The 15,469-nt window shown below is 38.0% G+C and overlaps 1 protein-coding gene across 1 annotated transcript in view; it reads left to right on the top strand.

The window, feature by feature from the left end:
- Positions 1-15,469, top strand: part of COL19A1 (collagen type XIX alpha 1 chain) — a 433,347-nt gene that overhangs the window by 398,292 nt on the left and 19,586 nt on the right. The window contains exons 42-47 of the mRNA XM_049777641.1: positions 1,300-1,344; positions 6,329-6,373; positions 6,467-6,529; positions 12,340-12,375; positions 12,498-12,542; positions 15,075-15,245. Of these exons, the coding sequence (XP_049633598.1) occupies positions 1,300-1,344; positions 6,329-6,373; positions 6,467-6,529; positions 12,340-12,375; positions 12,498-12,542; positions 15,075-15,245 (405 nt within the window). The remainder of the gene's footprint in view (positions 1-1,299; positions 1,345-6,328; positions 6,374-6,466; positions 6,530-12,339; positions 12,376-12,497; positions 12,543-15,074; positions 15,246-15,469) is intronic.

Below are 15,469 nucleotides of genomic sequence, written 5' to 3'. Positions count from 1 at the left end.
TTTTGTCATTTCTGCCTTCATATTTTCTTGGTTCTTATTAGTGTTCTGTTCAACTCGATCCATGGTTTCTTGGAGTCTGTTGAGCACCTTCCATATTGCTAGTCTAAAGTCCTTATCTGAGAGGTTGATTAGTTGTTCAGTCATTATCTGGTCCTCAGAATTGTCATCTTCATTCTCTATGTCTGATGCTGGCCTGCGTTGTTTCCCCATTGTCACACTTGTATTGTGGGTTTTTCTACGTGTTGTGGTGGTATTCATTGTCTATATGATGTAGGCAGCACACTCCTCTGGCTCCTCCCTTTCTGGATGGGCTGACTTGCCTCTAAGGGAGGGGAGTCCTCCGTGGATGAGGCCTCACACTGGGTCAAATCTTAGGCCCGAGCATGCAACAGAGAAGACAGTCCAGAGAGAAATGTTTGCTTCTGTGATATAGCGCCGTTCTTAGTGTGATTTTTCCTTCTTGTTGCAATGGAGTTCTTTCCTTAGAAAGAGTGCACGGCCGCGTAGCGAAGCGGAGCAGCCGTGCTCCTCTGAGCCTCTTTTTGCCCCACTCGCAAGAGTTTCACGCAAGAGGACAGTAGACAGACATAGACAGGTCACACTCACAGTCTTTCACAGTTGAGCCCCACTGGGCCAGTGTACTTTCGCGGATTTTCCCCGCCTGGTGTCACACACAGGGAGCCAGCTCTTGCAAAGCTTAGCCGGTTTTTATGCTCTGAAGTCCCTCCCTCGGAATTTATTCTTAACTTTAACAATCTAAACTTAAAATGGACCTGTTATACTGGCTGGCTGGGGGTTCAGTGGTATGAGATATACTTGGGGAATATTGGTGGAGAGAAAAGGCAACTGGTGGTGGGATTGGCCCCAATTCATAATATGTCTGAAAACCAACTTTGTAAAGGACTGTGTAAATCACAATGGTTTCAGTAAAATAAAATTGTAAAAATATTTGTTGCTAGAATATTGTCCAGAGAAAGATCTGGGAATGTTTAATGACTTTCTTCATTTTTTTTTAGCATTCTTCTTTCCTGCTCTAGCCTCTCCTCCAAGGAGGTCAGTCAGCCTAACCTTAATAATTCAGTGGGCCTCAGTCTTCTCAAAACACTTCCTGCATTTTAGGAGCTTCCATGCCTTTGGGACAGTTTGGTTTGAAGACATGACACACTTTATCACAGTTTTACCCAACATTCCTGCAATACTTAGAAATTCCAGAGAAAAGTTTTCCCTCTTCTAACTGGTAATTTAAGCACTTGTTTTATAGGTACAAATCATAAGTAATTTTATTTTTTATTTCAACAGGGAGATCAAGGCCCAGCAGGTCCCCCAGGAACAGCTGGAATATCAGTGAGTCCAGAGCATCTCCGATTATTAAGACACCTGTAGCTGATGAATTAGAGCAGAGGAATATGTGGTGATTCTAAGAACATTTTTCTTGAAATTTCAGTTTTAATATAAAGCAACCTGTTCCTCTCCCAACTCCCAAAATAGCCAGTCTTTTTTCTTTCCTTTTTCCTTTTTTCCTTTTTTTTTTTCCAATTCATGTATAGATAGGGGAAGTACTGGAGAGACTCTAATTACAGAGAGGGACACATTAAGATATGCATAATATATCATGTATCCATTACCAGATAATACAAAAATATACTTTTGGGAGTTTGTTTTGTTTTTCTATTCTTGTCATATTTCAAGTTTTCTTGAGCCTGAAAAAGCCAGGTACTTATTCTCAGTTATATACTTTAACTTCTTTTTATTAAATTGCAGTCTGTCATGAGTTTTCCCTCAGCTCTGTGTTAATAGCTAAGCTTTATTGCAGTTAATGTTTTCTCATAAACTAGCCTTTCAATCCTCTCAATCATTTTTGTTGCTCTCCAGTGTTAACTGATTTAATCTCATCGAAGTCTTTTTAAATTAATAGAAAGTGCCCCAGGAAAGGTTGAAATCATTTCCCTGAGCCCTAAGGACCATTCTGATCTTCATTCATAATACTCTAATTAAAATTTTGTACTCATACTTTATAATAAAAGGCTATTCATCTTTTTGCTAGGTGCCCGTGAAGGGTAGGTCTAAACAACAAAAGTGGAAACCATGTGCTTAAATGAGGAACATGTGAAAGACAAGGCCTACTGCCACCATCCAGTGACATCTGCTAATAAATACCTCCCCATTCACCCACCACCACCCCACTCCTCAAAAGGCTAGTAGTTGTTAAACCATTGATAAATAAATATAATCTCACTGCTAATTGAATCCATAATATGCCTAAAAATATATTTTATAAAGGATAATAAAGTTGTTATACTGTTGCTAAATAAATATAACCCAACTGCTAAATGAATCCATCATACTGCTAAAAAAATACCTTTTATAAAGGATAACATCCCTGTTCTAACCCTGTTAAATTTTAGGCTGACTGTGAACGTAGCTAGCTTCTTTTTTTTTTTTACTTTATTAAAATAATCATCACATAGTTGACATAGTTGACCATAACATATTTACTTATATTATATAAGTGAAATCAAAGTTATTTAAAAGAAGAATAGAAATAAAAAAGAAAAAGGAAGAAAGGGAGCTGGAGCGATAGCACAGTTGTAGGGCATTTGCTTTGCATGCAGCTGATCCAGAATGGACCTGGGTTCGATCCCCATTCCCATATGAATCTCCCAAGCCAGGAGCAATTTCTGAGCGCATAGCCAGCAGTAACCCCTGAGCGTCACCAGGTGTGGCCCAAAAAATTAAATTAAATTAAATTTTATAAAAAAGGGGGCCAGAGCAGTGGCATGAGCAGTAAGGCATGTGCCTTGCAGGCGCTAGCCTAGGGCGAATTTAGGTTTGATCCCCCGGTGTCCCATGTCCCCCAAGCCAGGAGCGATTTCTGAGCACATAACCAGGAGTAACCCCTGAGCCTCACTGGGTGTGGCTCCCCCCCCCAAAAAAAAAAAGGAAGAAAAAGAAGGAAGGAAGGAAGGAAGGAAGGAAGGAAGGAAGGAAGGAAGGAAGGAAGGAAGGAAGGAAGGAAGGAAGGAAGGAGGGAGGGAGGGAGGGAGGGAAGGAAGGAAGGAAGGAAGGAAGGAAGGAAGGAAGGAAGGAAGGAAGGAGGGAGGGAAGGAAGGAAGGAAGGAAGGAAGGAAGGAAGGAAGGAAGGAAGGAAGGAAGGAATGTAGGATGGAAGGTAGGAAGGAAGGAAGGAAGGAAGGAAGGAAGGAAGGAAAAAAGGAAGGACGGACGGAAGGAAGGAAGGAAGGAAGGAAGGAAGGAAAAAAGGAAGGAAGGAAGGAAGGAGGGAGGGAGGGAGGGAGGGAGGGAAGGAAGGAAGGGAAGGAGAAGGAAGGAAGGAGGGAGGGAGGGAGGGATAGGAGGGAGGAAGGAAGGAAGGAAGGAAGGAAGGAAGGAAGGAAGGAAGGAAGGAAGGAAGGAAGGAAGGAAGGAAGGAAGGAAGGAAGGGGAGGTAAGGGGAGGAAAGGGGAGGGGAGAGGAAGAGGAGGGGAAGGGGAGGGGAAGGGAAGGCGAGGGGAAGGGGAGGGGAGGGGAAGGCGAGGGGAAGGGGAGGGGAGGGGAAGGCGAGGGGAAGGCGAGGGAAAGGCGAGCGAAGGCGAGGGGGAAAGGAAGGGAAAAGGAAGGGAAAGGGAAGGAAGGAAAGGGAAGGAAGGAAAAAGGAAGGAAAGGAAGGAAAAAAGAAGGAAAGGAAAAAAGAAGGAAGGAAGGAGAAAAGAAAGAAAAAGGAAAAGAAAGTTTTTAAAAAGAAATAAACAAGAAAAAGCTTAGTCGTAATACATTGTGAAAATGATTGTATCTTCAATGAAGTCCTTAATACAATGGCAGAAGGATTAGTAAGCTCTAGCTGTCCATTCTGTTAGATTGGTGCGTTTCTCTGGGGATGAAAGCATCAAACAAATGAAGTTGTCCGGAAATTCAGTGCACTATTACTGACACTGCAGCTTTTAGTGGCATGTTCCCAGAATATGGGAAAGGGCAGGGGTAGTGGAAGGGTACCAGCACTTGCTCCAAGGACCCTTATGATATCAGCCCAAATACTGGCACACCTGAAGTTTAGTCTGATTGGTGCTCCCAAAAAGAATTGTAGAGGGGTTGTGAGGCAGGGCCATCAGGAAAATGGTGGTTCTAGGTGATAGCTATAGCAGGCTTGGCTTTGGCAGGAAAAGGGCTTTCTCCTTCCATAACGGTCAGCTTTCTGCTGTATGGCCAATGTTCCCATAATTTTTCAAGACTTGGCTTATATCTCATTAAAGCAAGGAGTGAATCTATGGAGGCTGGCCTGGTTTGAACATGGTGACTGCATTCATGGGAGTGGTTATGGCTGCCAGAGTTCCTGGAAGAAGGAAGATATGGAGGGAAGGTATCTGTACTCACTCAAAAAAAACCTGGTGATATAAGCCCAAATACCAGCATGACTGGAGTTTTATCAGATTGGTGTCTCCAGAGGAAATCATAGAAGATCAGTGATCAGGGTCATCAGGAAATGGTGATTCTGAGTGACAGATGAAGCAGGCATAGCTTCAGCAGTGCTGGGACTTAGCTCACCATCTCCTCCCTAGATGACCAGCTTTTTGCTGCATGGCCAGTGTACCCATGATTTTTCATGGCTTGGTTTACTAATCATTTGAGCAAAGAGTGAGTTTATGGAGCTGGCCCAGCTCAAGATCATGACTGGGTTTGTGGGCATGATTACTGTTAAAGCAACTAATTTCTTTACTTCTTTAACTTCTTTACTAAGCATTTTAGAGATTTTATACAAGAAAGTATTCATACTTAATCTCATTGCATTTTCTTTGCCCGATCTTTCATTCCTTTTACTATAAGTATTTGAATCTGTTTCTAGAATTCTAAGTCCCTGATAATTCTCCCTAAGTCCCTGTTTCTAGAATTCTAAGTCCCTTCCTCATAACACAATAGAAAAACTCAATAGTAACTCAATAGTAACTCAAATATGACAAATTACTTTTGAAAATACCCTACATTAAGTCCACTTTCAAAATATATATAGGCAATCACTGGAAGAACTTAAAAGGTCAATGACAAACTCAGAAAGAAACCCAAATCCTAAGAACATTGATGGAGAATGCCACATGACTGAATAAGGAGTATTCTGTACTTACTTGGTAGTCAAGGCTTAATATATTTTCTTTAAATATATAAAACATTGACTTTAAAGAAAACTACACTTTCTTTATGAAAAATATGTTTACCAGAGAGAAAAAGGAAGAAACGTGGAAAGAATGGGTGGAGAGGGACTTTGATAGTGATAAACCATCTGGAATCTTGGTAGTAGGATTTGTTAAGCATATACATTTATTGACGTATAAAGCTCTTGTATCAATTTTTGTAGTATTATAAAATGATAGTTAAGCAATATACTGTGCTTTTACAAATTAAAAAAAGATTTCTATCTTATCCTTAAATGGATTAATGATAATAACAGAACTATAGAATGAATGAAAGGTTTACACACTGCAAATATACAACTGTTTCATTTAAAATGCATGTAAATTTAAAATTCAAATAAAATTTAAATGCACATAAATTTAAAATTACATGAAATTTAGGTCTTCATGCATACAAAGCATGTGCTCCATCACTCAAAGTATCCCTGACCCCATAAATTGCATTTTAACACAGTTGTATAATTGCGTGTACAAACCTTTCATTTGTTCTGTAGTTATGTTATTACCATTTAAAATTCCCTGTTGTCTTTCTCAACCACAATATCTCCTGACCAAGAGGCAGAAGGCAGCACCTTCTCAGTGGAACCTCTTCAACTGTGGTCTTATTTCTCCACTTCCTATCTCTACTGATCTCTACCTCACTATGGCCTCTTTACTCAGAAGCTCTCTACTCTCAGTCCAATATGCCACAATATTTTCTAACAAAGAAATCTTTCCTCTTCCCTTCAATCAAACATGACTTTTCAAGTCAACCGTATTTTCTTTCAGGCAATAAGCTTTAAAAACCCTGTTGAAGGTCCCATGTCTAGAAGAAACGTTTTGAAATTCTTATACCCTCCCAACCCGAAATAGAATAAAAACTCCAAACAAGCACACATGAAATACTCAGTTGTGACCATGTTCATTAATTTAATATTTTCAAAAGTTTTATTCTTTCCACACACCCTTTAACCAGGCATACCTGTGTGCACTTGGAGATATGTATAACAGCCTGTTCCTCACATACTGCAGGGCCAAGCTCCCCAGATTCTCTCCACAAGGAACTGGGATTTAGTGTGGAGAATCATGTGATGGGGCACAGTAAATCATAGGGTGGGAGGGAAAGGTAAGCAAGCTGGCTAACATTGTTCTCTGATTTGATTTTCCAGGGAAAACCAGGAGCCCCCGGACCTCCAGGAGCTCCAGGGGAACCAGTGAGTTGTTCACTTAACCCTGGTATTGTATTTTTGCATGCACTTTCAGAGCTTCTCTTGACAATCTATTTTTGTCCATACACGTGTCTGTAGGGTGAGAGAGGACCTGTTGGAGACATAGGCTTCCCTGGGCCAGAAGGACCCTCTGGAAAGCCAGTAAGTACTTTTCACTGTTTAAATTCATCAATTTTGAGGAAATTTTCTAAGCATTGCTGCTTCACTTATCTCCTCATAAAATCAAAAATTTGAATAAGTGGTTTCCAAAAAAGTTAAGATTAGGTTTCACAAATGGATTTTTGAAAATGATGTGTTTCTCACTGAGAGTCCTTGCACTTTATGAGATTTCTTTTTTATCTCAAATAATGATGAGGTAGGCGAGATTTTGTTTTTCAGTGTCAGGAAATTAGGCCCACTAGTTCCAAAGCCTAGGGTTCTCAGTGGAGTTAAAAATAAAATGGCCTATTACATCTTAAAGTAAAAGAAACCAAAGACTCACAGAAAGTAACATTTGTGTATTAAACTATACAAGTAGATGACATTAATCTATTAAAGTAGATTCCATTTTCTCAGATTTCTTCCCTCATTAATAGATAAAAAAGTAATACTATTTTTTCTTACTCTTATAATATTTGCTGCCAGATTTGTCATTCCCTTGTGTCCTAAAGGAGGTCCCAGTTATTGATATTTATATATTGCTGACATTAGACCAATCATTTCTTTTTTTTTTTTTTTTTTGGTTTATGGGCCACACCCATTTGATGCTCAGGGGTTACTCCTGGCTATGTGCTCAGAAATCGCCCCTGGCTTGGGGGGACCATATGGGACGCCGGGGGATCGAACCGCGGTCCTTCCTTGGCTAGCGCTTGCAAGGCAGACACCTTACCTCCAGCGCCACCTACCCGGCCCCCAGACCAATCATTTCTATTAATTCAGTTGAATCCAATTCAGTTCAGTTCAACATATATTCACTGACTCTACTGCTTTCATTGTTGTTGTTGTTGTTGTTGTTGTTGTTTTGGACAACACCTGGTGATGCTCAGAGGTTACTCCTGGCTATGTGCTCAGAAATTGTTCCTGGCTTGAGGGACCATATAGGACACTGGGGATCGAACCGAGTCCATCCTGTGTGCAAGGCAAACACCCTACCACAGTGCTATAAAGAAGCAACAGTCAAAAACATCGTTGCTGAGAAGTTCTCATACAAAAGAATGCATGCACCCACATCCTGGAGACCTGAAGAGTACCACATAATAGAGACCCAAAAAGCACTCAGATATAAACCTCTTCCAGCCATTACTTCTTTGAAACAGTGTCTGTCATCCACAACCTACCCAAGACATATTTTTCTTGTGTCATGCACTTTATACAATTCTAGTTAAATTATATTCTGACATTTTACTATGCTTAGATCATATTCTACTTAAAATTATATGTGCATGTGAAGTTGTCTGAGTCCCTGTACTAGAATAAAAAAAAACTAAGTTGCTAGCACCCAGAAGAGTGCATATAGTATATAGTAGATTCTCAAGAAATATTTGTTGAATGAACAAATTGTTTTTTGCACAGTCCTCAGAAACCCAACTGGAATCATTTTAAATGATGCCTACAGAATATGTGGAAAGGGTCTAAGTAAAAGAAGGTGAAAGGAAAGGGAATAAAACTATCATGCACCATCTAGAGCAAGTACTGCAAATGTTGACAATATGTCAAGTTACTAAGTGATTAAAAATCTCTCTGAGTTGTAATTCAAACCAAGATCATCCTGACTTTAAATTACCAGTGTTTCTCATTTTTATATTGCTTTCTCACTGTATATGACAAACAAAAAATGCAATACCGCCAAAGATTCCAGATATGCTGAGGCAGTCTCTTGACTTCTGTGAGGCTTCTTCATAGGGTTTTCTTATTGACTCTCTGGGACCCCAATGATTTTTATGTTATTTCTATTGAATTTATCCCAAAGACCTATTGTTGTCTGTTCACTTATTTTGAGGATATTTTCCATCTTCTACTTATTTTAAGGCTTTTATCCAAATTCTTCTGTCATATACAGTTTATCTTCCAGCTCATTAATTCTGTTAGCAGCAGTTTCTCTGCTAATGAGGCCTTCCAGTGAGTTTTACATTATGCCTACCAAGTTTTTCAGTTCTGTCATTTCTGTTTGAGGTTTTCTCATCTCTACTCTCATATCCTCTTGAGTCTTATTGTCTGTTTGTTCCATGATTTCTTTGAATATTCTCAACATATCCTCTCTAAAGTTATTTTCATTCACCAAGCATGTTGGGGTTCTGTGTTGCTTTCTCATTGTGTTTTTGCATTGCAGTGGTGTTTTTATGTATTGTGCTGGGACTCTTTGACTAGAAGAAATGTGTGGCCACAGAGTAAAAAGGAGAAGCTGTGCCCTTCTTGGGGCACACTGACATGGGGTGAAAATGATTCTTCTGAGTTAGAAAGTTAGAAGCCTGCTGCCAGTATTTCTAGCAGAGCCCAGCTGGAGAGCTAGAAGACCCCTCCTTTCATCTTATTACTTCTCTTTCCCATAGGGGCGCACTTAACTGTGGTGAAAATGGCTCTTCTTAGTCAAAGAGGAGCCCACTACTAGTGTTTCTGTCTGTCTTGTGGCCATATTCTTCTCTGGATATACTAATGTGAGTTCAGAATGGCTTTTTTTTTATAATCTGCTACTGCTGCTGGTGGTCACAAGTCCTGTTTTTATAACAGTCATGCTCTTTTTTCAGAGTGTGAGCAGGAACACCATCCACTCTCTCCAAATATCCACTTGTTCATTCTAATTAGCAACATTTTTAAGTGTCACTCTGTTTACTATCTGAATATATAAGACATTTGGGTGCGTGGTGGAATAAAGCAGTGAAGAATTGCCATATTCCCCTTGAGAAATAATAATAGTAAGATCGGGTACATCATGAAGAGTAGTTATTCAGGATGTAGCTGGAGGAGAAATTTAGCTGATGAATTGCTGATGGACTATATGTGGCATGTGAAAAAGTTATAGCTTGAAGTCGTTGCAGCAGCTGATAATGATCTACTGGTTAAACATAAAAGATTGGAGATAGTGAGTTTGAGAGGTAATGGACACATTTATTTTGAATAACAATTAGATATGTAAGTGAAAGTATAAATAAAAGCAATGGATACAAGTCTAGAATTGCATGTCTTCACAAGATCAGAACTAGAGAGACCCATTAAACCTCAATGAAATAGTCACTGTAGTGTTTCCCCACTGTTGATTAGAATCAACAACATTAAATGTTAGGGAAAAAAGACCTACAGGAAGTTAAAGCTAAATTAAATTAACTATAACTAACCTTTATTATTTTACAAGGGCTTCACTTGGTGAAATATTATTATTATTTCATCACAATTAAAGCTAAGAAGATATTAAAAGAACCAGAAAAATTATGTTTCCTGGATATCAAAAGAACTAAGTATGTTTTTTAAATATAGTTAATAGATATATTTAGATGCATATAATTTAAAAGCTGATAATTCTGTAACAGAATACCTTATTTAGAAATTTGGAGACCATGAGAAATATTATAAATGTTACTGTTTTGTTGAGAATGATCCAATTGGAGCTAGAGTACAGTGGGTACAATGTTTCCTTTGCATGAGACTGACCTGGATTCAATCCATGACCCTATGTGGTTCTACAAGTATTACAGGAGCAATCACTAAGGCAGAGTTAGAAGTAAACCCTGAGCTCTTCTGGGTCTGGTAAAAAAAAAATAAGAATGATCCATTTGGTCGGGAAAATTTGACAGCACATCTTGTACCATCACATTTTTACAATTTGAATGGTGATAATGAGTTGTGGAAGAAAGTAGGATTACATTCCCAGCAGGTATAGCTCTTAGCATGGTATAGGGTAAACTCATTTTTCTTAAAAAGAAGGTGAGGTAGAGAACAATGCATTTGGGTTGGTGGAGAGCACTGTCTGGTGAAGAGATGATGAGGTAATTATCTCCTTATTGCCTCAGTAAAAGGAGAATAAAAACATCACCTAAACACAAGGAGGAGGATAGTGATATTAGAAACCTGAATAGAAAAGAAATTATCGAAGAGTAATATTGGAGAATAGAAAAGGGACTAGAGAAAGTTGTCCAAAAATGCAGAGGAACTGGTTATATTTCACTATTTAACACTTGGATCAGAACAAGTTATTAGAAACACTTTTTTAAAACATTCAGTTAACTCCTCAGAAAAATATTGTGCTAGACACAGTGTTGGTTATGCCAAGGAGCTGTATTCTTCCAGATAAGTGAAATAAGAGAATTGAGAAGAAGAATACATGCAGGTACTTATAAAAAAAATCTCTGAAAGCAGTACTTCCCTACAGGAAGCAATTTAGTCATGCTTCATAGAGAAAAGGGAACACATATTGAAGTCCTACATGAATTTCAAGAGAGAAGAAAATTATGGGTGGAGACAATATAGGGGTATTTCTTTTATTCTGTTGTTACCAAAGCATGACTATATTTTATAATAGATTTATCTTCTTTTATTCAAGTGATACATATTTTGCATAGTCTTTCCTCAATCAGTTTTATCATTTTAATATGTTTCTGGATATAATAAATTCCTTAAATTTTATGCTTCATGTAATGTCTTATGTTAAAATACTCTAGATAATTCCCAAGATGCTTCATAGAGGTTGGGAGACTTTGCTTAGGTTTATCGATTGTGACAGCATTTAATGTAATTTACAGTAGTGAAAACATGGCAATTATTTCCTCTCAGCATTTATCCCAGAACAGTTTAGTCTCCTAGGATTTTCAGATGAGTATGTCCATGATATTGCCTCCTGACTAAGAAATAATACCTCTCACCTTGATCTCTGTCTTCAAATCAAATCTCAAAAATACATTCTCTGTTAGACTCTAGGTATTTGATTTGGCCCCAAGTGCTTTTACTTTTTCTTCTTACATCTCTTAGTCAATAGTTCTCCAGACTTATAACTCTCTGAGCAGGACTAGACTTTATTGCCAACTCCAGAACTGCTTTGTAAAGCTCAGGAAACCTCCAGTTTTCTAATAAAAAGACACTGTTTGATACTCTCATAAAGCTATGATTACAGATTTCTTCTTATTCTTTCATATTTTCACTGAAAAATAACAATTGTTCTCTGGCTGACAGTTTATTTCATAGTAGGATGATGGTTTGGCCATGTTATGAAATTTCCCTAGTAGCACTGAGATCATTTGCTGAAAATGATTCTCTGCTGGAAAAAGGCAATAGTAAATGCCATGCACCTGATACCAAGCTCCTTTGGACACCTTTTTATTGCTCAATAAGTACCTAATAGAATAAGTAAAGAAAATAACCCTAGTGACTATTTAAGACATAGGCATTTTCTGTTATTTAACTAAATTTAATTTTTTCCAGTTCCTGAAAAATAATTTTATTGCTTTTTTAATTAATATCTTTATTTAAACACCTTGATTACAAACACGATTGTGGTTGGGTTTCAGTCATGTAAAGAACACCCCCCTTCAGCAGGGCAACATTCCCATCTCAATTTCCCAAATCTCCCACCCCCCCACCCCACCCTGCCTGTACAATAGACAGACTTTCTACTTTCCTCATTCATTCACATTGTTATGCTAGTTCTCAATGTAGTTATTTCTCTAACTGCATTCATCTCTCTTTGTGGTGAGCTACATATAGTGAGCTGGAACTTCCAGCCCTCCTCTCTTTTTTCTCTTTGTTATTAATATATATGTGAAGAAGCCAATTTTATGAAGGCTACATTAAATTGCCTGAATTAAATAGAATTTTTGACAGAAACTTTGGGTTCTCTAATTCTAGTTTCTTTTTCATTTCACCTCTCTGCATCACTAAAAGTTCAGTAGAAATAGAATTAAGCTCTTTAAACTTTACCTTTTATCGTGTTTAACAATGTCTGTGAATGAAGAATAAGAAATTACAATTATTTCTTGTCTTTCTAGGGAATGGATGGAAAAAATGGATTACCAGGTGCTCAGGTAGAGAAAATGCATTTAAAATAAATACTCTTTTATAAAATTGCTTCCAAAACACCTGATCAAACAAACTGCTAAACAAACATGAAGAGCAGGCAATTTCATTGTTCACATCTGTGTTTCAGGGTATTATGGGGAAGCCTGGAGACAGAGGACCCAAAGGAGAACGTGTATGTATAGTACTATTATGATCCTTGTTTTAGTTATTCTGTTAAGGTCATCTCATCAGCTAATTACTCAATTACATATGGATAACTATAAATTTCAGTATAAAAAGGTCAGGTTGTATTTGACGTATTAGAATGTGTCTAGGTGTAAAATATAAAAATTATCGGACCTCGGAGCCAGGGAGATAGCACAGAGGTAGAATTTGACTTGCACGCAGCCAATTCAGGATGAACGGTGGTACAGAGAATTTGACTTGCACGCAGCCAATTCAGGATGAACGGTGGTTCGAATTTCATATGGTGCCTCGTGCCTGCTAGGAGCAATTTCTCAGCACAAAAGCCAGGAGTAACCCCTGAGCGCTGCTGGGTGTGACCCAAAAACAAAACCAAAAAAAAAAAAATTACCAAACATCATAGCAAGTCATGTGACAAGTAGCCCCACATGGTTGACCTTTTCTATACACAAGAGTATTCTAACCATCATCCATCTAACTTTTACCAATCTCATTAGATTTCTCCATCCTGACATTGTTGATATTTGCGAGAGATAATTATCTGATGTAGGTGTCCATCTTATATTCCAATATGTCAATAGCATTCCTGGTTTCTGTATACACTAAATACTTTAACCACACTCTTACTCCAACTATAACAATGAAAACTGTCCTACATCACTAAAGCTTCCTAGGGAAGCAAACTATTTTTTGCTAACCCTTGACTTAGTGGAATATTTTGTGTGTGTGTGTGTGGTTTTTGGGTCATACCCGGCACTGCTCAGGGGTTTTTCCTGGCTCTGTGCTCAGAAATTGCTCCTGGCAGGCACGGGGAACCATATGGGATGCCGGGATTCGAACTGATGACCTTCTGCATGAAAGGTAAACGCCTTACCTCCATGCTATCTCTCTGGCCCCGACTTAGTGGAATATTAAACCAAATAAAAGAGAACCTGAGAGCAGAGAGAAATGAAAATGAGGATAAAAAACAAATTTCAATTATTAGTAATTCTGATTTCTTTGTATGTTTTATTGTTGAGGTTCTTATTGCAAATTCCATAATTTTCTTTAATGAATATTAAAGAGTTCTTATAAAATTGGAGTCATTTTATTGTGGCAGATTATTCAGGTCTATTAGTAAGTGAAATTCTAGTAAGACTTATTACATTTGTATCAAGTTTATGTGCATGGATACATGCATACAGGCAACAGACTTTGCTAGTTGAAATGAACATGAAAATGGGAATAATAAAATTAAAAGAAAAAATCTCTCTAATTTTATAACCAATATTGCCATTTAGTGATATATTAAACATATTTTATCTCTGCCACTTCTTGGGCTAATATACACATATATCTAATGTGTCATTGTAATTGAATGTATAATTGTTTAAAATGGGTTTATAATATTTTGTAATTTTTTACTTAATAACATATAATGATCACCTATAATGGTAATTATAGATAATGCAGCTACATTTTTGAGGGTTCATATGAATCCTTTCAAACAGCGTTCAGAAAGCATGGACTCCACTGGCATTTTGCAAGGGCCTGAAGTGTTGCTCAGGCCAGTAAGTCTGGGGGACCTCCAGCACTGCATCTGTCTGTACTCAAGGGACTCTCTGGTGCTGAGGTTTGAACCCATGACAGGTGCAGGCCTAGGATGTTTGCTAATAACCATACTATCTAAGACCTTGAATGGAAATATGTTATTCCACAGTTTAGACACATCTTTTTCTCTTATGTAGTGCTCTTTCTGCTATTTAAGTTCTACCTATTTTTCCTACGAAACAACACATCCTTGGGATTTAATTTACAAAGAGTATTCATATGTAAAATCTGTGCTTATTTTTTTACATTATCAGAGTATTAATCAAAATGTGTTAGCATTTTGTGTGAGTGAAGACAGGGGTGCTTGAGGTCAACACAGGACCTCACACATACTACAAGACATACTACTGACCACATTTCTAGTCCTGATTTTTTTAATTGTTTTTATCTGAGATAAGTTCTCAAATGAGTTAAGCCCATGTACTTATATGCAATGATTCAGTAATACAGGCATTAGCACTGGTACTGTGCTTGTTTTGTCTATGTGGCTTTTTTCTATGTCTCTTGATTTTATGATCAAATAGATCTCTGTAATTGGTTTAATTATTTTGATTCAAGAGAAATAAAACTATTTGCAGAGTCACAAATAGTCACAAACAAATGAATAATATGAGATACAGGACCTCCTCAATATACTATTTCATCATATTTTGTGTAGACATTCTACACAAGAAACCAAATACACCAATTCTTTTCACTAACTTTTTATAATAAGCTTTTAATGTTCTAGATGTGGTTCTAAAAATTATCTTTGCATTATTTTTTAGGCATCACCCCACTTTGTGGATACTATTAATACCCCCAATTAGGGGGAGAAGGTATTAAAGCACAGAGTTTAAATCACTTATACAGTGCTAATAAGTATACCAGTAGGAGTCCAAAACCACATGATTCTAGAAGAGATAATTTTTAGTCATTTTTTTCTTAACAGGGTGATCAAGGAATTCCAGGAGACAGAGGCTCACAAGGTGAAAGGGGAAAACAAGGCATCCCAGGCATAAAGGGGGCCATAGGCCCTATGGGTCCCCCAGGAAACAAAGGTTCTGTAGGATCCCCTGGACACCAAGGTCCTCCAGGACATCCAGGAGTCCCTGGAATGCCGGTAAGTGGTACCAAGATCTCCAGAGGCTTCAACTAGAGTGGGTCTCTCTCATAGCCAAAGTGTTGTAATGCTTTTAGATAAAGTAAAATGAGCTTAAGTTGGCCTCCTATGATAGCCATAGTTGTAATTTACTTTAAGATCCTTTGATCCTCTGACCAGAGAGAGCCTCTGCTGAGCACTGACCAGTTAATACTTCACTAGATCCTCATAACTTATTCAGGATA

The sequence above is a fragment of the Suncus etruscus genome, chromosome 7 (assembly GCF_024139225.1).
Source record: "Suncus etruscus isolate mSunEtr1 chromosome 7, mSunEtr1.pri.cur, whole genome shotgun sequence".
Classification (NCBI taxonomy): Eukaryota; Metazoa; Chordata; class Mammalia; order Eulipotyphla; family Soricidae; genus Suncus; species Suncus etruscus.
The sequence above is the reverse complement of the archived record's forward strand: the minus strand, read 5'-3'. Positions and strand labels throughout refer to the sequence as shown.